General features: G+C 38.6%; 1 protein-coding gene across 1 annotated transcript in view; it reads left to right on the forward strand.

Annotated features, from left to right (window-relative positions):
• Nucleotides 1–1,225: 1,225 nt before the first annotated feature.
• LOC136679215 (nuclear factor of activated T-cells, cytoplasmic 3-like) overlaps nucleotides 1,226–24,957 on the forward strand; it is an 87,241-nt gene continuing 63,509 nt past the window's right edge. Inside the window, exon 1 of the mRNA XM_066657619.1 lies at nucleotides 1,226–1,521. Within this exon, the coding sequence (XP_066513716.1) occupies nucleotides 1,434–1,521 (88 nt within the window). The 5' untranslated portion in view covers nucleotides 1,226–1,433. The remainder of the gene's footprint in view (nucleotides 1,522–24,957) is intronic.

The raw sequence follows: 24,957 nt of genomic DNA on the forward strand, positions 1-24,957 counted from the left end.
ATTATCATTAAAGGAACAGGCACTCAAACCAGCCATTCTGAACAGTACTGTGCTGTTTGATCCTTCTGATATTTTGATCAAAGCATGGCACACAAGCTTCACAGAGACCCCAGGGAACAGTGTTAACTTACGGAAAGATTTAAAGTATTTCATCTTCAAGATTTTAAAATGGTAATTTCCTCATATCACAAGTCAGTGCTTACAGTTAAATATTGTTTGCAGCACCCAAAACTGAATTGTCAGGTTAACTTAATTTACATTTTTTAATCACTACAAAAAATAACTGCTTGAGGTATAATGTAATAGTTTTTAGGAGAATAATCAAATAAATAAGAAAACAAAGTCAGCTGTTTGTTCACACCTTCAGAGCAGCTGATGGAAACAAATGTCTTTTCTGTTTCTTTCATGAAACTTTCCTTAGTTAGCACTAAACCTAACGTCTTTAACTGTTTGACGTTACATTGTAGCTTCACAAAAACTGAATCCCCAACAGGTCCTTTTTTTCCAAATTAGTTATTAATTAAATCTGTATCTTTTGGACTGGAGAGTGAATTATACATATAGAAACCTCAGCAACATTCACAAACTGCCTCATACTTTCATCAAAAAAGAAGCTAATTCGATTCTGATGTTCTTTGATGAGGGCTCTTTAACGACACATGCACTCAGGTTGTAGCGGCTACATAGTCGTGACGGAGTAAACTCCAATTCCCATAAGTCCCTAGCACTACGCCAGCATGTGCGCACGCGTCTGCAGAGAGAGAGAGGGTGTGTGTGTGTGTTTGTGCGCGCGAGGTCGCGCCGAGCCTGCTGACGTCACCGCTGGAACTGCCCTGTCACGCGCTGTTAGTAAAAGTTGGGATAGGAGAGAGAGAGAGAGAGAGAGAGAGCAAACGTACACAGAACTGAGAGAGAGAGAGAGAGAAAGAGAGAGAGAGAGAGAGAGAGAGAACGAATGTAGAGGGAGCAAGGGAGCAAGAGAGGGAGAGAGAGTGAGCAAACGCACAGAGAGAGAGAGAGAGTGAGAGAGAGAATTTTACGGACTGCCCTTTTCACGAGCGTGTTGATAAACACCGCCAAGTATCCTCCCGTGCGCGCGGCACGGTAAAACTATTATCTAAACAGTTACAGAGTGAAGCGAAACAGCGCAAAGTTTAGTGTCAGCTCAACCCTGAACTGCAACGGGTCACTGAAGGAGAGAGTGAGAGAGTGAGAGAGAGAGAGAGAGAGGTCTTCATTAACGGGGAAAACTAACTGTCTTACTAGTGAACTGCGGACTACTCCAGGGCAGAATTAACGTTAGTGAAGTTGGTGTCGGTTAAAGGTGGGAGTCGTTAGTGCAGTGGCAAATGTTGTGAGTCGTTAGTGTCGGTAAATATTAATGTTGTGATAGACTGCGGAGAGTCGGCGCGGAGACGGAGCTGCGGAGCCCGATGACGAGCGCAAACTGCAGCGGGAATGAGGAGCTGGACTTCAGGCTGATCTTCGGAGAGGACGGACAGCAGCCGTTAGGCCCCGCAGGTCAGTGTCCGCCCATTTATCACTTCAGTTATCCTCCCTCTCTTTCCTCTCTCCTGCTCGGTCCTCTCCGCTCGCTTTGCTTCGTGTCTCTCATGTCTGAGCTGTTAGTTTCAGGGCGCCAACAAACTACTGTAAACTAGGACTGTTCGATTCCACAGACCTGGGAGTCGACTCCGAATCCAATTCCAAGTGACGGGAATCGATTTAAAAACCAAAACATATTACAAGTCTTGTTGAAAAGTGAACTTCAGTTCATTTGGTGAGTGAAATATTCTCCAGAGAACACGCGTCTGTGCACTTTTATTGCTGAAATACTACATATTTTCGGGTTGAAACACGTTGAAAAAAAAGTGCACAACCTATGGTTCATTAAGTTTCCTTTTTCAACATTTTACACCCAGTAATTAATTTAGCAGACAGTGACATGTGTGTTTACTGTCTGTATTATGAAATATAAAGATTTGACAAAGGAGATGCAAACTTTTGCATATGACAATAAAAGGACTTAAGAATATAATTCATTGAATGATATTAATAATATTAAACCGTACGTTAACTTTGAATAGCTAACACTAGATAAATCCATTATAGTTTGGGCTTCTGAAGACTTTGACTGCTCCTTCCACTGAATAGATTTATTTGATTGTAAACCTGTATAACATGTGACAATCGTTTTCGATGTTGCTAAAATAAAACACAACTGTGTGTGATATGGTACTGTATTAGGCTTTTAGACAGGTTGTACAATGGCAGGAGTGTATGAATCTAATACCATGTGAACTTCGTGGAATCGACTCCAAAGCTTCAGCTCTGCGAATGAATGTGTTCGAGGAATCGATTTTTACTGGCATCGACTTTCAGCTCTGTTGTGTGTCTGTAAAGCCGGTGTGCGGCTTACACAGGTTGCCGGGTTTTTTTGTGCACGACATTTTCAATATTCCTTTCTTTTTTCCAAATCTAGTTAATTTTCACAAAAATGTCCAGTGTAAGAAATGTCCATCTGAGTTCGGCTCGACCTGCCACAGGCTGTTGCTAGCCGCTAGTCTTGCTAACAGTACCAGACTTCTCATGTTTGGCTAAAAGTTAGCTAAAGTTAACTAAATATCAGCGGTCTGTTTTCTTCTGAAGGAGGAATTTAATTCTCTAAATTTAATTCAGTTGTTATAGTCTGTTATAGTCTATGCCTGGGTGTGCGTCATTAAATTCGTTAGAGCTCATTTGACAGTTGATGTCATGACTGTGCTGAGATGATGTTGCAGCTGTGAACATGTATTTGGACACGTTTATTTAGACACGTTATACTGAATAGTTTGCAAAACGAGGAGAGCCTAATTCTGTTTTAAATACACTTATATGTAACTCCATAAAAAAAGCCACTGGAAAAATAAATGGCCAAATATACGTAAAATTATTTACTCTTTAAAATACTGCAGTCGCTGAAAATATGTGTATTTAAAGTGTATCCAGCATTGGTGAATTCAAATGTACTTTGTCCATTTGTTCAAAATTGCAGTGCAAATATACTTCCCTGCATGATACTAAATGATAATTTTGAAGTAAGAATAAAACATTGCACTTAACGGGCGAAGAACGAACATATAGAGATTACTGTGTCCTTGTGTTAGATTTCATTTATTCATGATCAAAATTGGACAGACAACAGATATATTCAAACAATCCAAAAACAAATTTAAAATAGGAATAGAGATGCAAGGCATTCTTCAGAGAACAACAATATAGAAAGTAATAACAACCACAATTTAATGATGGTTTTACATATATGTGCACTTTCCATGATGATAGTCAAAGAGTACCTGGATACGGTTTAACTATCCTAGAAATATTCGTGTAAACATATGTAAATTGTTTGATGTGAAATTCATCCTTTTTTTGATGGCTTCAGTGAAGGGAAATCTTAAATGATTCTGAAATGTAACAGTGAACCGTTTCATGAATTTACCACCTGTTGCATGAGACATCATTTTATGAAAGACGTCAGAAAAAGTTCTCTTAAACCTTAATAACTGAAATAAACACAGAGACTATTGTACTGCTTTCTGTTTACTGATGCCTATAGCAGTGTCAAAATAAACTCATAAAAACTAATTGGTTTTGTTGTTGTTGTTGTTATTTTATTATGTAAGGATAGAGTCACCAGGCAAGATTCTCTGGAAAGCACTTCACTTAAGAGCGCTCTAAATAGTTGGTTGAAATCTCAAAAATTGATACCTGATCACATTTAGCTGGCATGAACATAAACTAAAGAGGCTAAAAATAAGTATAATTCTCCTGAAAGATGTGCGCATCAGCCTATCTCATGTATCTGTTCCATAGTTTGTGAACCAAAATGCTATAAAAATAAATGGATTAATTCTAGTTACATTTTGCTACTGCTGGGAGTTTCTTCAAGTGTCATAATCTGTAATAAGACTTCATTAGCATCTGTAAGTCAGTTTCCGAAGCAGAGAGTTGTTGGCTTGGTGAAACTTGTCTCAGTTTTGGCTCATGCTTTGCACGCACACATAGTGTGTTAGTTTAATACCACTTCGTTCAGTAGAGCCCAACCTGTGAATATAAGGCTCTCAGTTTGAATCCAACTACCTCAAAACAGATGTGAGTTTGTGTATGTATTTTGGTCTAAGAGATGAAACACAAACTCGTATAGAAAATGACAAAAATCAGCATCTGTCAATCTGCTGGAGTTCGCCGAGAAGGAAGCAGATAATTGTATAAGTGAAGCAGCCTGGCTGTGAATGTAAGTGTGTGGGTGGATAAGTATGAGTGTGTTTTGTGTTTTTTATATTGTATGATTGACGACTGACTCTCAGAAAAAGCCCCTTCCCCAATCTAAAACAGCATTTAAAGAGCAGTAAACAAGCCCTTTGTACTGGCACACGATAACATGGTGCCCTCATCGTGGCCTGGGTCATGTGGCATATATGAGCAGCAAAAGAGGCAGAGGTAAATAAAAATTCCCCCCAAATCTGCTTGTGTGTTATGGCTTTGATTCTTCCATGTTTGAAGTCAGGCCTAGTTAAAAGTAGTCTGTGAGGAAGGGTGAGGCTAATTAAACCAGAAAAAAACCCCAAATGCAGTTTTCCATCTGTATTCGTCTGCGTCTTCACATCACTTGCTTTTGGTGCCTTTAACGCCCAGCTGAAACCCACATTGGGACCATTCTCTGTAAAAATATAAAAGAATAAATGAATTATGGTTTGTTCAAAATTTTCAGCCTGTTTGAGGTAGCAGAGTGCTTGAACTTTTGGCTAGATGTTAACTGCTCACCTTAAAGGGAACTAGATTTTTCAAAATATCTGCATAATCAAATTATGGTTAAGATATGAACAAAGTAATTCAGAGTGGTTGGATGTGAAATGTAAAATTGAAATGTAAAAACCTACTGAGTCAGACTTGTTCGAAGGGGTGTTGTAAATGTACCAGACAGCTCAAGAGTTTGATACCTCTTAAACCTCCACGTAGAGAGTTATGTACACCAACGGCTTCAGATATTTCACCTGGTACCTAAACCTTTCTTTTATAATAGCTTTAAGATAATATATTTTAATTCAGTGCCAGTTCCACAGTCATTTGCTACAATACATTTTATATATATCTCAATCAGTATCGGCCAGTACTTGCACTTCTGTATTTCATTGGAAAGTGGTATGGCTCCATGTCTACTCAGCAGTCAATCGTGGCACTGTTGTTAATGATGGAGGAGACGTGTTGATTATAACTGGTTTGGCCTGGGACAGAGAGATTTGTCACATTTTCCCTAGTCGTCTTGTGTTTAATCTGAAATGGCATTCTTTCCTGCTAAGCTCAATTTAACTAACAGTTTTTACTTGCATGCTTTACTTGAATCTTTGGAAAACTGATGAACTCCAAGCTTGGAAAGTCTCTTACGCAATTGAGTTTTCCCTAAATTAGCTATTAAAAAAAGTAACAATAATAAGGGGTGAAAAAGAGGAGCCAACGTTGATTTGGACAGAATGATGGAAATTGAAAAGTTAACTTCTTGCTTGGTTTGTGGAGAGTCTCTCTGTACAGACTCACACAAGGTTATGGGGTGTTGAACCGCATCAAATAGCTATGGGGATTGAGGAGTTTGACTGAGTCTGGAACAGAACCACAAAGACCCTAATATTTATAATGGAATATGTATAATTTACAAATAAGATTTTGTTTTGTGTATCTATTATGTTGCTATCATTTATCTTTTTTTTTTTTCTTGTGTTCTTCTGTTATCTAATGTGAATATAGTGAAAAGGATGTAAATATTTAATATCCAATTGCCTTCTATCACTCATCTAATATTTCTTTGGAAGTGAGGGGTACCTGTATAGAATACGTTTCCCTCTGCTGCAGTTACAGCCTCTGCCCTTCTGAAGAGGTATTACACTTTTAGAACATTTCTGTGAGGTTTTGATTTCATGACATTGCACCCATTAGAGTAAGTTCTATTACTGATTATAATCACATACACTGCGGCAGTTCTTTCCATCACTCCAGAGAACACAGTGCTATTGCTTCATAGCACAGTGCAGGTGATTTCTATAACCCTGCTGCTCGGCATTGGGCATGGTTTCAGGATATTTGTTTATGATTTTTACACAGTACATGTCCAATTGAACGCCATATTGTTGGTTCACCTTAATGTAACATAGGTCATTAATTTCAAAGGGTGTCAACAAAGTTTTGGACTTACAGTACCTTTATCTTTAAACATCTTAATTAACATGCAATAACTGATCGTTGGTAAATGAATAATAAATCCTATGTGTAATAAGTTATGAGCTTAGGGGTTAGCAAGTTCAGATTCATGGCTGAATAATACATCTGCAGTTTAAGAGGTTAACTGAGGTTGAAGTTAGCATGTACTGATATGATTGTACAAATGGTGTCTCACTGTAGACAATTCTCTACAGCCTTGTTATGAATAAAGTTTTTCACAGTCTCTGACACACTGTCACAGACATATATGTTGAGTTTGATACACAGTGGCAAACAGTGTTCAGACCTGAAAGGAGGGCACTCAAAGCCTCCTGGTAACGATTGGATAGATGCTGTGCTTGTTTGCTCGTAATTGAATGTGACTGGTTTGGTTTGAAGTCATTTGGATAATTTAATGGCGGTATTTGCATTGAAGGCATTAGGTTAATTTGCACAGTTCAATATACTGATTTCAACAGTAGTTTAATTTTACACAGCTGCAGTATATTTGTTTATATCAACCCCACTGTTCATGTCTGTGCTTTGGGATGGATGTCATTTTATAGTTTAAAAACGTAGGACATTTTTTGACCTTAAGACATATTCAAAAGTTATACCTTAAAGCGAATATTCCAAAGGTCTTCTTGTTTTTACACAGTTTGAAATATCATTCCAACAAGACTTGAATAACATGAATGAAATCTTGTTACATGAGATTTGAGAAGGTTTTTTCCTTGTCCTTTGAAGATACTACTTCTGAGATGGGGATGTTACAGCTGTTTAAGCTACAAGGATAATTTCTTCAGAAGTGTATTTGCTTCCAGATTTAAGGTAGTATTGTAGTGTTATGACTGTCTTTCATGTGTAGAAATGGCATTACTTATGGCAGAAGGTGACTGTGGTGCTTTAGATATGGTAGAACTGTGTGTGTGTGTGTGTGTGTGTGTGTGTATAGAACTGTCTGGCTATGTGCCCAGGCATGCCATGTGGTCCTCAGATGGCAGTGGAATTTAAGAGAAGGGACAGACGGACCACCGCTTCTCTCCCACTGAGACAGGAACAGGAAAGGTGCTCTTTCTTTCTCTCCCCACCCCCTTCTCGCTCTCTCTCTCTCTCACTCTCTCTCTCTCTATCACTCTGTGTCTCACTCAACTCCTGTAGTCTGGCAGTTCAGTTACTGTCGTCATTTGAACACACACACACACACACACCCACACACACACACACACACACACACACACAGAGACACACGCATTCACATTGCTTGAGCGCCTTCCCTCCTTCCTCTCAGGATGTGAAAGCCCACCGTTCACCACCACCCATGAGGACTTAGCAAGCCAAACTACCATCAGTAGTGAATTTCCTAGGGTTTGGCCATTGTCCTAGGGTGATCCATGTGTATTATTTATCATTGATTACCATACTGAACCCCACTGGCTAGTTTCATAGCTGTGGGATTTGTTTTTGTCGCGTTCTAGTTAATCACTGCTAATAAGTTACTTATTGGCTGTTAGTAAATTAGTACTACACTCATTTTCTCAGGTTATAGGGGTTAGACAAAGTAAAATGCCAGATGCGTACGTAGCGAGAGGATTGAGTGGTCAGTGAATGTTGAGCCTGCCCAGTTTGGAGAGGCTGTGCTAACCTTGCGTCTGGCCCTGTTGGCCGCCTGTCTCAGTCGTGGGAAAGACTGAAATTACATCGCTCTCAGGGCCGGTTATTTTGAGCCGCAACAGGAGCGGTAGAGGGCAGACACTTAGTTCTCAGACCCCCAACAAACAGGACTGTCCCATCAGCTCCCATCCCGCTAGCAGCTGCACAGCTGTGAGAGAATGCTGTGTGCCACGTCTCCAGGTGAGTATGAATGCTCAGACCAGCCTAGGAAAGAGAGAGAGAGAGAGAGAGAGAGAGAGAGAGAGAGTGTGTGTGTGTGTGTGTGTGTGTGTGTGCGGGGCAGCTTGTAGGTCAGAAAGAAGAGGGGGCAGGTCATTTTAGCTGGGCAGCTTTATTTAGATGTGTAGTGCATAAAGATAAGCTTTGGGAGGTAACTATAAGACACACAAATTGACAAATGAAAAAGATTATAATCATTTATACCACACACACATATATACATATACATATATATATATACATACAAAGGCGTGTAGAAAATCCCAGGGTTGGTTTAGCTGCTTTCCTTAGTACGTTATCTCAGAAAGCTTCACTATGAAACATGCAAGCATGTAAATGTTCAGATAACGTCTTATACCAATTTAAAGTTCATTTTAAACTTAGCTTCGTGTAGAAAAGAGCACTGCGTGTATAAGCTCTATAAGCTGTATTGTTCATGGCACGCTTAATAATGTGGTCCTGTGTGTTGACCGGGCGACAGCTTCATTAGACAATGACTGGGTGGATAATGTAGCCTGCTTCTCAGCTGTTAGTGACTCAGGCATTGTTTAGGCAGTGATAAACGGGGACAGCACACTATGCTCTGGGCTTGAAAACACATTGCACTTGCTGACTCACTCAGGCCTCCAATCGCCTGTTAACATTTAACCCAAACATGTGAACCAGCACCCTGCAGCACTAAGTATATACAGTGAACAGGGCAGATTTTTAGCCCCAGAAAGTCAGTGAACACAAGAGGGAGAGAAATAGGGTTCTACACGTGTCTGTCTGCATGTTCTTTGATTTCTGTATTGGTAATGATGTAGGGATTTGAATCAGCTATGTGATATTGGCCTTTGCCGTTTGTACTGGCCCTTCTAATTTATCAAAAAAAAAAAAAAAACTAAATGTGTTCTTTCACTGCAACTGTTGCAATGGTGGTTGGATTGACTTCAGAAAACTCTGCCAGAAAAGCGATTGAAATAGGGGTCCCATGTGGCACAGTGGTCTTGTGATTGGTAGTTTGCAAGCTTGATCTGAGCATTATGTCAGGCTCCCCTTCACATTCTATTACTTTCAATACTAGTCATGTGAGTCTGTAAGCTGATGTATCAGAAATTGTTAGCATGCAATTAGTGTTCTGCTCCAAGCATCCTGACCTGCTCAGGGATATTTGTTGCAGAAGTGATGCTTCCCATATTTCAGAAGTCTCATATGCTTGCCTTCAACCATTAAAATAGACCATGGTCTAGTGGTGGGCACACTGGTTAAAAATATACTATTCAATGTAATGAATATAGAATTTGGGGGTCTCTACATTATGGATTTGCAGTGCTTAATGTATTACGTAACTAAGCTAACCTGTGGTGTTGAATCTAATTAGAAATAAGCAGAGTGGAAACAGCAATAAATTGTCCAAATAAGGCTGATGACATGACAAAACTCAGGCTGGGATGTAGCTACATCTTTCATACCATCATAATGACTCCATAATGTTGACAAGGTATATGGTATTACCATGGTTGGGGGGCAGTGGGGAGGACTGTCAGGCTGTGTGAGCCTCTGTAAGCACAGTCGAATGAAGGGATTTCGGTGCTGTGCAGTTCAGCTCAGCACTGTCCGACAGTCCACAGATGTTTTTCCAGTGAACTCCAGCTCTACATGAACATAATTAGAGGATACCCGTGAGCGCAAAGTCTGAGTATTTTGTCTGTTTTCAGCTTTCTCTCTCTCTCTCTCTCTCTCTCTCTCTCTCTCTCTCTCTCTCTCTCTCTCACTCTCATTCAGTAAAAACTCAGCGCTAAACTCACAACTGCCTTGGGCTACGGGGCTTGTGTTTTTCTCCACCTGTATTCAGAGGCATCACCAGAAAATGAGATCCCACAATGCCCCTTCCCTGTGGTTCTCTTAAATGCATATGGATGAACTCGTTGGCCTTGTTCTGAAGTTAGTCAGACACAGAACAGAAATTTAACACACCACTTATTTTATAATTTTGAGATACAATCCACATTATTAAATACCGCAGTATACAGTATTACCAAACTTAGACAAAACAAAAACAAAAAATATATATACCTTAATATGTTTCACAGGCATACTACATAAATGTGTTTTGAAATTTTATTAACCTGCAGTTGAAGTTGAGAACCAATTTTATTCACGATTCTTTTACTATTTGGCAGTTGAGCCATTGCACTTCTGAAGGTTGACATGACATTGTTCGAAGTTCTCAGTTTAAAATAAAGCAGACAGTAAAGTATTTCTTCTGTTTATTAAGCTGTATCTTAAATGTATGCTCTGGTTGAAAAAGTGTTTATCTTCACTGCTAGGACTGTACAAGCAAGCAGTGCTACAAAAAATGGAAGTAGCTGCTGTATGGTTCTTTGATGCAAGGACTCGCTTTATTTAGCATGTGGCCTGGCCTTATGATCTGGCTTGATAGGATTGTGTACAATTCTAGAGTCCCTTTACTTACAAGACTCAGGGGTCAGCTTGTGTAAGAGAGATGACAGTGTGTGTAGAAATGGCTCTAACACGGCTTGTGTGTGGGAGTCATTTGTTTCCTGGGGCGAGGCACGAGCAGATATGTGAGGCATTTGTCTAGTTTAAATTTAGTGTAACTGAAGCCAGGGCAGAATGCTCTACATCATCTCTCCATGTGGTGTTTTATAGCAAAGGGAATGGCATTGAACTCTTGCATTTGGGCAAGGAGTACGAGGGAGCACTACAGTATGGAGCATCAAAAAGAAAATATTCTAGTTCCAGTTGGTGATAAAGTGTGTAGTGTTTTTGTTGTCTAACATTTTAGAAGGCAGTGTATGGTAAAGTTATGCACTGGTAATTTAGTCATAACTAAGCTAGCTAGTGCAGATATCATTATCTAGAACCAAAAATACTGAAAAGACATCTCAGTGTTAATGAACTAAACATGTTGAGGCACAAGAAATAAGTTTGTGTAGAAATGGATTAGTCATCACTCATGCTCATACCCCTGCGCAGGCTAGCTTTAGCATTAGCTTATTAGCTCATTTGAAGCAGCTTACATTATACCAAACATATTAGTCATGAAAGCTTACTGATTATATCAGCACCATTCAATATATTTCCCCAGGCTATTGTTATACTAATGCTACTTTTTAATTGTGCAACAAATTTCAGTCTGTTCAGACCGGTTCACAGGTTTGTTTATTAATAAGAGCCATAGTTATGTTAATGGTTGAATCAAACACCCATTTATTATCTCAAATACTATAATAAGAAAATTTTCTGTTGCATATGCTATGTACTGTGGCTTTCTTTGAGTTTGATATGGCTTTAATATAACAGTACTGTCATAATGCTGTGAGATGTGTTGTAGCACACTAAGGAATTCTTTCTGTATCAGTCGTTTCAAATTAAAAGCCCTCTCCAGATGTTTTTATTTGGGATTTCATGATATTTTCTAAAATTTTAAAGCAGTGGGAGCAGCAGTTTTGCAGCAGCAGGTCATCACTTCAAAATTAATGTAGCGGAAACACTGCAACACCAAAATAGAGTGTGTGGGAGTTGTTTGTTTTTATTTAATTTTGGTGTCATTTTAAGAAAAGATAATCCAACAGAACAAAAACAAAACAAAAAACTGTCAGATTTGTAAGACATTCTTTTAGTAGCAAGTACCAGTATTCAGCGAGCACTAATTTTCTTTAACTTTCTGTTAATTAGCTATTCAAACTAAAATATCATCTGTAAAAGGAAAACTCTTTGACTTTGCATTTATTTATAAAACTTATTGCATTTATTTATAAAAAATTTGTCACAAATAATATGGTTTAATGAAATGAGACCTTCTAATGAATGTCTGGTGTTCAGTTGTGTAGGCTATTAATAAAAGATGAGAAGTATTAAATTAGTAAACAATCAACTAACATGAGGCTATACAAAACCAAAATTGAACCTTATTGAGGCTTTAAAATATTCCCTCATAAATGAATGTATACTTTGTCCTTATGATTATGTAACTCTAGTGTTGTATACGAAAAATGCTTATGCAACATTCCTAGAGTCCAGAGTAAACACAGGTTTTTTGCTGTTTTTTGTACACACAAATCACATATACCTTTGGACATTTGTAAAAAAATATATAATTTAAAATAGTTTATTTCAGACAGTCATGCAATTATTTACATAGCTTTCTAGGCTACTATTTATAAATGGTAATTATAAAAGCAGAAAAGAGTTAGCTAACATAATGACTATTAAAACTTAGTAAACATACCTGTTTTTCTTATCTGAAACCATCTACGAGTTTGAATCTTGAGAATTATTCCGTTATAAATCCCTGTCCTTATGAAAATGCAACTTTAAACTTATATATAAAATAATGCTTACACAGCAGACCTAGAATGGGTCAAGGACAAATAACTTATGCAAAATTCTATACAAACTCTGCTTTGAATAGAAGTCTCAATTCTGTTAGTGTGTTTTTCCAACATGAATAGAATATATAGTGACCTGTAAAAATTTTGCATACCCCAGCTTTACCACTTAACCCTAAACCTTGCCATAGGAAAAAAAATCCCCCCAGCTCAAAATCCCCCACCTTCACAGATGACAGACCTGTGATGAACTTAGCAGGCCATGAATGGCATTGAATTATTGAAACTCATCTCTCTAAATCCTAAAAACTATGACTTAATTGCCTGTACTGTAAGCTATACCCATTGCCCCCTGCAGTGTAACGAAGTAAAATAGAAAGGGCCCCCTCCCACCCAGTAGAATATTTACCCACGTTTGGCAGACACAGTGGTGTTCATTTTAGAACTGTGTATTTGGCCTGGAAACATGATGCATGTTTAGCATACTGTAGGTTCAACACAACTGCTTTAAGTCCTTTAAAATCATTTGAAAATGTTAGTGTCTGTATCAAGTAAAAACATTTGACAGTGTTTAGCATTTACCAGTCTGTAGTGGGTCTTAGTACATTTAACCAACAAGAAACAAACTAAGTAATTTCATTGAATATTTACTTCCAATTAACAAAATGTCTTGAAGTGAAGGGTGTTAACTAGGTGTTTGTCCTTCTTTGTGGCAGTAACAGCTTCTAATCTTCTGGGAAGTCTTTACACTTGATGCTGAAAATTTTCTGTTCGTATTTGATGGCATTAAGCCTTTTAAAATTTCAGCTTATAAACAATAGTGAAGTCAGGTACTGAGGTTGCATAATAGTTGTAAATAGTAAAAGTGAATTTGCACTGTATCAGCTATTTGAAAGACGGCTTGTGACAGAGCTATATCTTTATGGGAATGTTTCCTTTTTTGGGATCTTGGTTTGGAGTCTTGGATCAGTAAATAAGTAGCCTACTTGAGTGTCTGAATTCCATGACTTCCTGAGAGAGTATATCACCAGTATCAAAATAAAAGCTTTTCCCATTTTTAATTCAGAAATGTCTTTACACTGTGTGAAAACTGCATGATTCTCAGGCAGATATTTGTTTAAAAATGATTGACTTTTGACACATTAGATTTGGCTGATATTTGATGGTCTACTTATTGTAGTTTAGAAAAGGTAAGTTTAATAGTTATGCTGGGCTATATTTCTGCATTGTATTTATTTAACTGTATTTATATTGCTTTACAAAGATATGTATTTTAATATATATCTTTATATATGTTTATTTTTTTTAGATATGGATATTTAAATGTATAACATTTAAGTTTCAGGTATATCATCATCAGCCCACAAATCTCATATCAGTCCAAACCTAGAGTTTCAGAACTCCCGTATAGAATATATATCTTCAGTCGAAAGTTAAAAACATTATATAAATAAAGTCTGTAGCAGTGTGTTCTCTGCTCCTCTCTGGCGTCAGATGAGGGACTCCTGTGTAATGCTGCAGTCCAGACTAGTCCATGTACAAATCAATTTATATTGATTTGAATGGTAATTTTACAATGAAATACAGTACTACAACAGTGGGTTAAGGATGCCTTAAAAGAAATTGATTTTGAGAATTAAGTCATAATATTTGTAAATACTTTTATGATTATTTCTGTTTTTTATTAATGTATTATTATTGTTTCTTTAAAAATAAAATTATTAAATTAATAATAATTTGAGAAGGAAATCAGTTTTCAATTTCAATAATAAAGGTTGCCTAAGAAATGACATATTAAAGTTGTTCTTAAAATGCAGACTTGAAATATAATCTTGAAATATAACCACATTATTCATAAACATACCTTTATTCTTGAAATATTAACTAATCGAGTTTTGACATGACGTTTTACTCAAACTATGGTCTTTGTTCAAAAAATCTAACATTTTTCTAATGTACCGAAAGTGATTTAGCAAAAGGTTTATGTGTTTTGCTTAAACTTAAAAAAAACGTTTGTGGTTTAACACATACATTTTCAGGCACATTAGTAGGAAGTTTAATTTTGTTTCATTTCCCCCAGGACTGTGAAATCCATAATGGTCTTATCATAAACGGCTAAATCATAATGAACAAATCAAAATTGACTTTAGCTGACATTGTACTGATACTATGAAAAATATCCCTGGAAAAAAAAGCTAATTGAGCTAATTTTTCATTCATGCTAAAATTAGAGCATCATTTAGATGTTTGGTTACAGTGCAGTTTATCAGAGGGTTTGTAAGATCCTGTCACTCTCCTCTGGGTCACTGCTTTGTTTCCTTCCCTTTCTCACCGTCCCTGAGGCAGACTTACACAATTTGCCTTCTGGACTGTTGTGTAATTAAAGTTTCACACACACATACTCGGGGAGGGCGGAGGGAGGTAGTTAGATTTGTGTGTATGTTTGTTCTGTGTGTGAGGTGGGTCTCTACAGTGAATACCTTCATCTTCACACATCTTCATACTTTAGCAGTATACTCCACCTACAAACCTGTAAATCTTACATAACAATTAGTTACAATTTAGCTGAATTTTATATATTACACTCTTCATGAAATTGTGTGTTTTTTGCTAATTTTATGGAATTTGAAAATTACTTACCCCTTTTTTGTGTCTATAGAGATTGCAGTGATAGATGGGATAGATGTTTTTACAGGACGTTGCTGTATTTCTACAGTGTACTGTTAAGAGTGGATGCAGTATAATTACAATATGAAATGTAAGAGAAATGTGTGTTATTGTTAAACATGCATTGTAATTTACAGCACAGTATAATAAGTGTTTACTGCGTACTGCTGAATGAAGAACATTGTTTGCCATCCTTTTTCAGAAGAGGGATTTTACCTTTGGGGTGGCAGCACATGAAACATAATAATGGAGCTTGTTTGTTTGTGTGTGTGTGTGTGTGTGTGTGTGTGTGCGTGCCTGTGTACCAGGTTATTGAAGAAAAACACCTGTTTACACACTCATATTGTGGGGACTTCTTTTCCTGTGTTCTTCACATCATACATAATTTAAATTTAAGGTGAAGACATGTTTAGGGTTAGGGTAATGTTTAGGGTTCTTGATGAGGTAAAGGTAATAGGCCATGAAATAAATGGAAGTCTCTGTAATAGCCCCACAACACATGGAAACCACTGGTGTGTGTGTGTGTATGTGTGTGTGTTGGGGCTGCGTAAGATGTATGTTCACAAAAAATACCCTAAAGTGCATGAAATTAAGGTGTATTCCAGCACACAAATAATTGATGCAGTTTTAAATTTAAACATGAATAATCAGACATGACATGAAGGGACTTGTTAACATATTAACGTATTTCACGAGGACACAAAATGTCATTCATAATTCAGTTTGATACAGTTCAGTGGTGTCTCGAGCTCTCTGAAACCTGCCTTATGGTAACTCTTTTAAGTCATGTATAAACATACACGTTTAATAGTGTGGACTATTTTGCAGGAGAAATGTCATATTTAATGCCTTTTTTTAATTAATATACAAAGCCAGGTGTGAAAACCTCAGGATGAATTGTGATCAGATTATGAGCCAATAACTCCACATTTGGGGTGGGTCAGAGGCAGATCTTAACTACATTTTTTTTTAAAATCTGCATTCATTTAGTAATTGGCAGTCTATAGTACACTAATATTATTAGGTGAGAAGTCATGTTCTTGGTTTATTCTATTTTCATTAACACGTTCTGTGTGGAGCAGTTATGTTTGCCCCACATTTGGGAGATCTTCGGTTCATTGTTGCCTCAGCCATGCAATGGTGGGAGTACAAGAGAGTGCAGTTGGTCTTGCTCTTTCAGATGGTTAGGATAGCCCTCCCTCTCTTCACCATCACTCAGCGTGATGCTAGCCAATGTAGATTTCTGTTAGGTACCACAATAGCAACTGAGTAGTTAGTGTTCTCCTCCAAACATGTTGACTGCCAGCAGCAGATAGAAAACACAATGTGGTTAGCTTCACATATCGTGGAGGAAGCATGTTCTAGAATTAACTCCTTCTAGTCGTGTAACAGTGTGTGGGAGTCTGAGCTAGCTCACATGCACAAGATGTGGAGAAAACTAGGTATTAAAAACAGGTTCTGTGAATAGGCATAGGATCTAGGTCACAGTGCCTCTTGATTAGTCATTTATTAATTTGGAGATTATGAACTTCATGATATTTTCACAAGGGCTGGTGTGCTAGTTGCGGGAGACAGAGATGCCTGGACTTCTTTGATTTCAATGTTGCCACCATGACCCTGAAATAAATTGAGCATAAAAGAAGAAGAAGACGATGATGATGATGATAGTGTGCTAGCAGGGATGGAACAGTGAGAATCTCAGCGCTCTTCTCCATCCAGGACAGACGTGGTCTGGACCCACTGGGTCTGATTGTACCTGAGGTGCTGGCTGCTCTGCCGTCTGGGTTTTGTTTATCCTGTAACATTATCACAGCATGTCATGCCTTAATCAGTGAGCTTTATTTAGAAGGCAAACATACGTTCCTGTTGGCTGAGGTTGTTGGGCAGCACAACGGCCATCCACAGACTTTTGGTGATGTAAGCGTCAGCTCTCTCACTCTCTCTGGGACATAGACAGATCCTGAGATAGTGAACCATGCTCAGCTTCAAGGTGTTGAAAGCAAAGCAGGCAGCGTTTATAAACAAGAGGGATTTGCAGCACGAGAGGAAAAGGTCTGCATTTAAATCCCAGACCAGTCCAAAGAGAGAGGTATGGGGGGGTGTAGAGAGAGAGAGAGAGAGAGAAATAGAGTGAGAGAGAGAGGGTGACCTTAGAGTGAAACCCTGCTGTACTCTTTCAGCTCACTGATCGACTTGCAGCATTCAGGATCGACTGATAACACACACGCACACAAACACACATTGTCTCTCTGTCTATATCTCTCTTGTTCACTGCCACAGACACACTAAAGAGGGACATAATTTAATTTACTGATAATATATAACGGTGTCAATTGATTGAAAACTGGAGATTCTGTGATTAATAATTATATAACAAATAATTGTGTAGAGTGGTATAGAGTGGTATTGTTAATATGTCATTACGAAACCCCAGTATCTGTAAATAAATGAAAAAAAAAACCTGTCTCGGTTCATTATGCTAGTTTTGTCTCTCTCTCTCTCTCTCTCTCTCTCTCTCTCTCTCTCTCTCTGCTTATGGCAGAGGCATCTGGAGTTGTTTTAGCCAAAGGACAGAGCCCCAAATATTGAATAGCATGAACTGAAATGGGTAATACTCTATTCCTGCTCCATATGTGGGTAATATTGACTTTGAATATTGATATTTGTGTTTCAGCAAAAAAGAATGTAATTATTTGTTTACCTTTTAAATTCAATAGTTGTGATGCTGTTTTTACTAGTGAGGTGGCCAATATATTATTTGCTGGTATGTGGATATTTTTAGATATTTTTATTGGTCTGATATTGGAAATTGTACAACGGATAACTCTAACTGTCCACCGATAAAACCCTTTTGTGCTTGTTTATATGCACTGACACCTGTAAATACACAACCGTGTCTGCCATGTGGATGTCTTTCACAGTTCCTGCAGAGAGCAGTTTCTGGCATTAAATTTCTCTGTGATGAAAACTAATTTAAAATATCAGCGACTCTCGGTACATGCACACACAGATAGCAGTGTAAATAGATATAATGTCATTCAGCGTCTGAATTTATTAGTGAAACACGATGGTAAACGATTACAAACACTCGTTCAAACACTCTCGCTCGCTCTAAACCACTTTATGCCACTCTCTCCCCCGCTCTCCAAAACAAACCCGGTGCTGCACTAATTAGCCCCCTTCTAGAATGAATCATATGGAACCAGCAGTGAATATTTGATAGAAATATAAATGAACTACAACTAATACACTTAAAAGACAAAACTAAATAGTAAAGGAATTACAAATACTGAAGAAAAGGCTTGTCTTATGACCTGTGATTGATTTAATCCAATGTGAATTTGCTCAAATTAAAAAAAGATAAAATTATAGGTTTTTAATATTGGTATTAGCTATTCCAAGGTGCTAATTATTGTTATTTTATCTGCCCAAAACATTTTTAATTGGTGCATCCCTAGTGTTTACATCTCCTATAGAATCTACTAATACGTTGCTAAACTTTGCAAAACGAGTGAAATCTTGGAAGAAGTTTTAGACAAATTTTGTAAAATGATTAATTCACTTAAAATAAAAAAGAATGCAATTATATTTCCAGATCATTCACATGCATTAGCGTTAACAGCACTACTCATGTGTAGCTTTACTTATAAATAAACAAACACATGAGTATTTCCATTTCTCTGCAATAGCTTTTTGTCAGCTGCACATCCTTTCAGACCCATATCATACTTTTAATGGAATTGTTCAATAAGAAGACAGCTAATATTACTGAAAGTGAATGCAGGAAAATAGCCCAGATCCTGATGAGTGATGTCTGTTATCTTTGCTCTGTGTTCTTGCTGTATAGTGTGCATATTTCTGTGGCAAAAAATTATTGTTATTTAAATGCTTGTCCCTGACACATACTCTCACAAGCACTCTGCAGCTACAGTTGGGAGTTGCTGTGTCAATAGGCCTGCAGGTGTGGGATGGTCCCAGGCCTGCGTCAGGAGCTATGCGTGTGTGCTTGTGTGTATGTGTGTTTAAGAAGCAAAGGCACTCTGCCAGCAATTCTTAGAACCTGGAGAGGAATAGAAGCCTATTCAGAGAGTCTTCAGCCAAGTCACTGCATGCACAGTAATGACGCATTCAACCCACAATTGTGATAATCATAGATGTTTTTATTTATCAGGTAAGAGTCCTAGTTGTCATAGATCAAATGTGCATTCCTCTTTTACAATCCCTAAAGAAGATCCCCAAATGTAGATTTGAAGTCTTTTGAAGTGGAAGAATGCCGACAGCCCGTTTTTGGCGGCAACTCAAAGAGCAGGAACTGTGAGTGAAGCTGCTGTTACTGAAAGAGTGCTGCATCACAGCAGAAACCCAGGCTTGGGTTACACCTGTCCCCACACAACAAAACACACACAAACACATACAGTCTCTCTCTCTCTCTCTCTCTCTCTCTCTCTCTCACACACACACACACACACACACACACACACGAAGCCAGGATGTTGTGTAAGTAATGTAGTTCAGGAATTGACCTTGAGAGGAAGTTAGGTTTGTGCTTCACAGTCCAAACACATAGGAGTTCATGTTTGTCTTAAGGCTTTCACAGCTACTCCATTACCTGCTCAAACAAGGACGGGCTAAGAAATAAAATAGTATTGAGGACTGACCAAATTACTCAGATATAACAGAAAATCGGATCATTCAGTGTCTTTCAGTAAGAAATTGAACTATTTAAGTTGTCAGTTTGAGGGAGGTTTTTTTCAGAATCTCAGCTGCCTATTGGCTGTCTAAATTTCATATGCATGTTGTAAATGTCTTGGTTGCTGTGCAGGCTGTTGCCCACTTCCAGCAGATTACACTCATTTCTGTTTTAAGCCACACCTACTTTTCAGTTTCAGTAGGTAATGAAATAAGCATCGATCTGGAATCAGTTTGAAAGCTATCGATGTATTTGTTTTAAAATGAATGTTTCCATATTTCCAGCTCCAGTGACCAGATTCTCATTAAGTTATTGTTTATTTATGTTTATTTATTTCTATGTATTTCGTGACTGTAATTTATTATTTCCATTCAGGCTCTTCCATTATTTTATCGGTTGTACAGTCAGCTCCTGTGCATGAGGGAACGATCTGTGTGCAGGTGTGTGTGCCGACCTGTGAGGGTGTGTGTTTGTGTGTGTGTTTCCTGCAGCTTTTGAGTATTGTGTGTGTGCTCTAAAACAGCTTTGTGTGTGTGTGTGTGTTGCCATGCTGTCTGAAGACACACAGAGAGAGAGAGAGAGAGAGAGAGAGAGAGAGAGAGAGAGGGAGAGAGAGAGAGAGAGAGAGAGAGAGAGAGAGAGAGCAGGCTTGAGCAGTAGTGCTTTATCCGCTAATGAGCATGTCTGTGTGACGTCACATCTCACACACGCTGAGGGACAGAGAGGGGCAGTGAGGGCTGCAGACGCTCTGTGAGCAGAGAGAATCCTGACCGTGTGTGCGTCATGCCGTGGAGTGGACGGAGCATGGAGGGGCACGCTGTAGCGTTTTCCTGCTATTATTAGCTTAGGAACAGCAAAGCTTCTTAGAGCTCTTTATTTAACCGGATAGACAGACTGATGTGGGACTGAACGTCTGCTGTAAGCTGGCCCTGACAGGGCCACCTCTTCGTATTCAGCACTGTGGCACTGACCTAAGATCAGATGAGAATCCAGTGTAACAATTGTTGTAATGTTGCAAGTGGAAGTGTGTTCGTGGACTGTTTGTTTAGACAGTATTTTACTTTTACCCCATGGTGTGCTGAATTCTTCAACCAGAGCAGTTTCTATGTGTATTGTAAAATTGTAGAGTGAGGTGTAAATTTGTATTTAGGAAAGTTACATTAATATTTCAATACCAGCACTTTTGAATTGCCTTGCATTGGCTATCAGTTATAATTAATAGCTTAATGCCCAAGATTAAACGCTATTAAGAGTTGCAATTCGAAAGTATAAGTAAATATTTGATGATAAACTACATTTTCTGCAGAGGAAACAATAAAAAAACAACATCTGTTATCTGAATCAACACAGAATTCTCATACCCTTTTAACTGTTGGTTGACGTTGTCAGATTTGTGGTCATCTAAGGCCCTTGTTTTTCCTGTCTGCCCCCTCTTGCCCTCCACTCCTCTCCAGAGGCAGGTGGTCTTGCCTTGGACAGAGCAGGGTGCTTTCCCACTTGGCTTTAAGACCAGACCGTAAGCAGGTATCAAATAGCTGTCACTGTCCTTACAGGGTTCAAGCGTGTGTTTTGAGGGCAACTGTGTGATGAAGCAACATTTGAGAGGGCAGCAGGTCATCTGTAAAACTTGTGCACCACCTACTCTCCCTCCTGCACAAATCTGGATTAGCACCAGGGCAGACTCCTAAGGCAAACTTGTAATGTATAGTTGTAGATTGACTGGCATTTCTCATTTTCTTTGTGATTAAATCATGAAAATGTACATGGATTCATTCTGAATGATTATTTGTGAAATGGTCCATTCTAGAGATATTACTTATAAATAATAGTTAATTACAGAAGGTTTTTACATGGTTAGAATTATGCTGTCTAATGCCAGTAAGATTGGTTTACAGTGGTGTCAAGTTGAGCTTTTGGCCTTAAATATTTTTATCTATTAAATTTAATAAGGGTGGCATGTTTGCGCAGCAGGTAGTGTTGCAGTCACACAGTTCCAGGGAACTGAAGGTTTTGGGTTCAAGTCCTGCCCCGGGTGACTGTCTGTGAGGAGTTTGGTGTGTTCTCCTCGTGTCCGCATGGGTTTTCTCCGGGTGCTCCCGTTTCCATTCGTAGGTGGATTGGCGACTCAAAAAGTGCCCCTAGGTGTGAGTGTGTGAGTAAACGTGTGAGTGTGTGTCGCCCTGCGAAGGACTGGTGCCCCCTCCAGGGTGTGTTCTTGCCTTGTGCCCAGTGATTCCGGGTAGGCTCCGGACACACCATGACCCTGAACTGGATAAGCAGTTACAGACAATGAATGAATGAGTGATAATTTCAATGAACCTAGCTAATTGCATCCATCATTTCCTTCCTATGGTATGCTGCATTAATGTTTGCAGCGAGTTGTAGTATTGTGTACGCTGACTAAGACTGGAGCCGGGATGAAAGATATGTTTTTCTTTGGAAGGCAGAACAAGAGGCAAGACATTTCCCATATTCACTGAACTCTAAATGCATCTGAAAGTTATTGGATCATGTCAGAGAGCGAGAGAGCGTGAGAGAGAGAGAGAGAGAGAGAGAGAGAGAGAGAGAGAGAGAGAGAGAGAGAGCAGGCTTGAGCAATAGTGCTTGTTGATGTGTTGTGAACATGATTGCCAGACTGAATACCTCTTCTCGCTGCTAGGGTGATAATTAATTGTTATACACTAGACATTTAATATAGTTGTTTTAGATATTTGTAATCAACACATAGAATGCAACAATAAATACAGTTATATTGCAAATTTCATTTAACTAAAATATTGCTCGCTTACCCTTTTTTCCCAATTACACAGCCCATTTCTTACTTTATTTGGTACATTTCATTGAAGTTGTCATTTCTGCACCTGCAGCTGAACACTGGCTAATGCACTGCACAGAAAAGAATAGCTTTGTCGTTTGGCTGGAATCAGTCATTGAATGTGAATGGTAGTTCCAAGAAGAAGTGGAACACTTTGAATGAATGGAAGCTGTGTGTGCAGAAAGAGTGATATAATGAGAGAGAGAGAGATAATGTGTGTATGTTTGTGTGTGTATGAGAGAGAGAGAGAGAGAGAGAGAGAGAGAGAGAGAGAGATGGACAGACAGACAAACAGGTAGTCATTGGAATCTACAGTAGCGTATGCTATGTCCCTTCCTGGGTCAAAGTGCAGCTTGAGCCCTCTGTGGCATTTTGACCAGACGTGTGTCCTGCTGTCCATCAGGTCTTGTTGGCACCGAAACACAGGACATATGGGACTACTATAATTAAAGGTATTTATTTATAGGTCTAGACACTGGTACCAAATTATCTGGAGAAAATTGTAATAAAGATCCTTTATATGTTTTTTATTCTCTAAAATACTGATTACATAGGTCTGATATTTTTTTCAGTATTGGACAGGAAATGCTCCAAAATAAAATGATATATAGGATTATTTAAATTATTCCCAATGTTAACAAATCCAGCCTGAAATAGTTCTCATTGAGGTATTATCCTTAAAGATTTCTTTGAAAGCAAGTTTGAAACTGGAAAAAAAAATGGAAACTGCAACAAATGATGAATGAGAAATACTGAAAAATAGTTTTTTTTCTTTCTTTTATGGTTTTAAAAAATTGTGTAAACTGTACATAATGGTGGATATGACTAAATGTAAGGTGGTCTCCGACTTTTGCACCGTATGTGTGTTGCTCTATAACAGGTGCTATTGTTATTTATTAATAATAATCTATGTGTAATGGTAACAGATGGACTTTGTGTGCATGTGTGTGTGTGTGTGTGTGTGTGTGTGTGTGTGTGTGTGTGTGTGTGTGTGTGACCGTAGGGTTAGAGGCTGTTTTCTAGTTTTAGAATTTTTGCCTATAAACAAGTTTGTGTTGCTGTGTGCCGTCACGTGTTTAATATTTTTCTGTTTACTATTTCTACTTTTCTTTGTTTACATTCTCCCCTTGGTTACCCTTAACTCGATTATCTGGTGGGACGTCCTCTCACCTCTCACTGTTGCTCACTTTCTTGCTCTCTCTCTCTCTCTCTCTCTCTCTCTCTCTCTCTCTCTCTCTCTCTCTCTCTCTCTGTCTATCTATCTATCTATCTATCTGGTTGAAAAGGAGAGATCAGCATTGTGCGCCATAGTGCTTTTTGCATTGACCAGGTGCCAGAGTTGTGGTCTAGGTGGATTGTTTGTAGACAGCCAAAATCTTCCTTGGTCAAGGCTACCATAAAAAGCACTCCAATAAAGGAGAGACAGAGGATCAGAGAGAGAGAGGGAGAGAGCGAGAGAGATAGAGAGAGGACGAGACCTGCTTGGCTGTTTACTTTAATTTGTCTTATCAGTCTCCTGGGACTCCGGCCTTGAAAGATAGGAACAGATGGCATGTTAACCACGCCCACTCCAGGAGAAAAAAGAACTTGATTTGCTACCTCAGTGATGAAAGCAGCTGGGTTTGAAATTGCAGTTTACATTCAAAGTCATCAGTTAAACTAAGGCACATCATTGCCCGTATATGGAAAGGCCATTAACCAATAGATGAACGTTTGTATAACATGAAGCAAATGCCTTGCCCAGTCTATGTTATCTGTATAGTTAACTTCCTCTGGGTTGTTATGGTCATCCATGTGCATTCTTAGACACTGCTGACATCTTATTGTCAGCGGGCTATGTGGTGAAAGCTGGAAGCAACATCATACTCCAATGACGCAGGCGTTTTTGCAGACTTAGACCTATGATTTCAGAATCTCTTATATGTTCTTTTTTCAAATAAGAATAACCAACAGAGATTTCTGATTTGAGTTTTTCACTGGAAGATGGTGAGTTCTACTCTTGGTGATGTCTCAGTAATCTATGGTCATGAGATCACTGTTGGCCACACTCTCTCTGTATGAGGAAGTCTGTCCATCTTATCCATCACAGACTTGGTGCCTGTAAGATAAAACTACAGATCTGTGGCCAGTTTCCCAAAAACATCTTAGTGTTAAGACCATCTTAATGAGGGGAGACTGTTCAGTGTGCTCATTCTACCAAGAATTGTCTTTGTTCTAAAATGTTTTTGCGAAAAAGCCCTGGCCAATTGAGTAGATGTTGTATTACTGCATACACTGTGTCGGTGAAAGTGTGTTTGAGAGTGATGCATAAAGTCACAGCA

This window comes from Hoplias malabaricus, chromosome Y, assembly GCF_029633855.1.
Source record: "Hoplias malabaricus isolate fHopMal1 chromosome Y, fHopMal1.hap1, whole genome shotgun sequence".
Taxonomy (NCBI): Eukaryota; Metazoa; Chordata; class Actinopteri; order Characiformes; family Erythrinidae; genus Hoplias; species Hoplias malabaricus.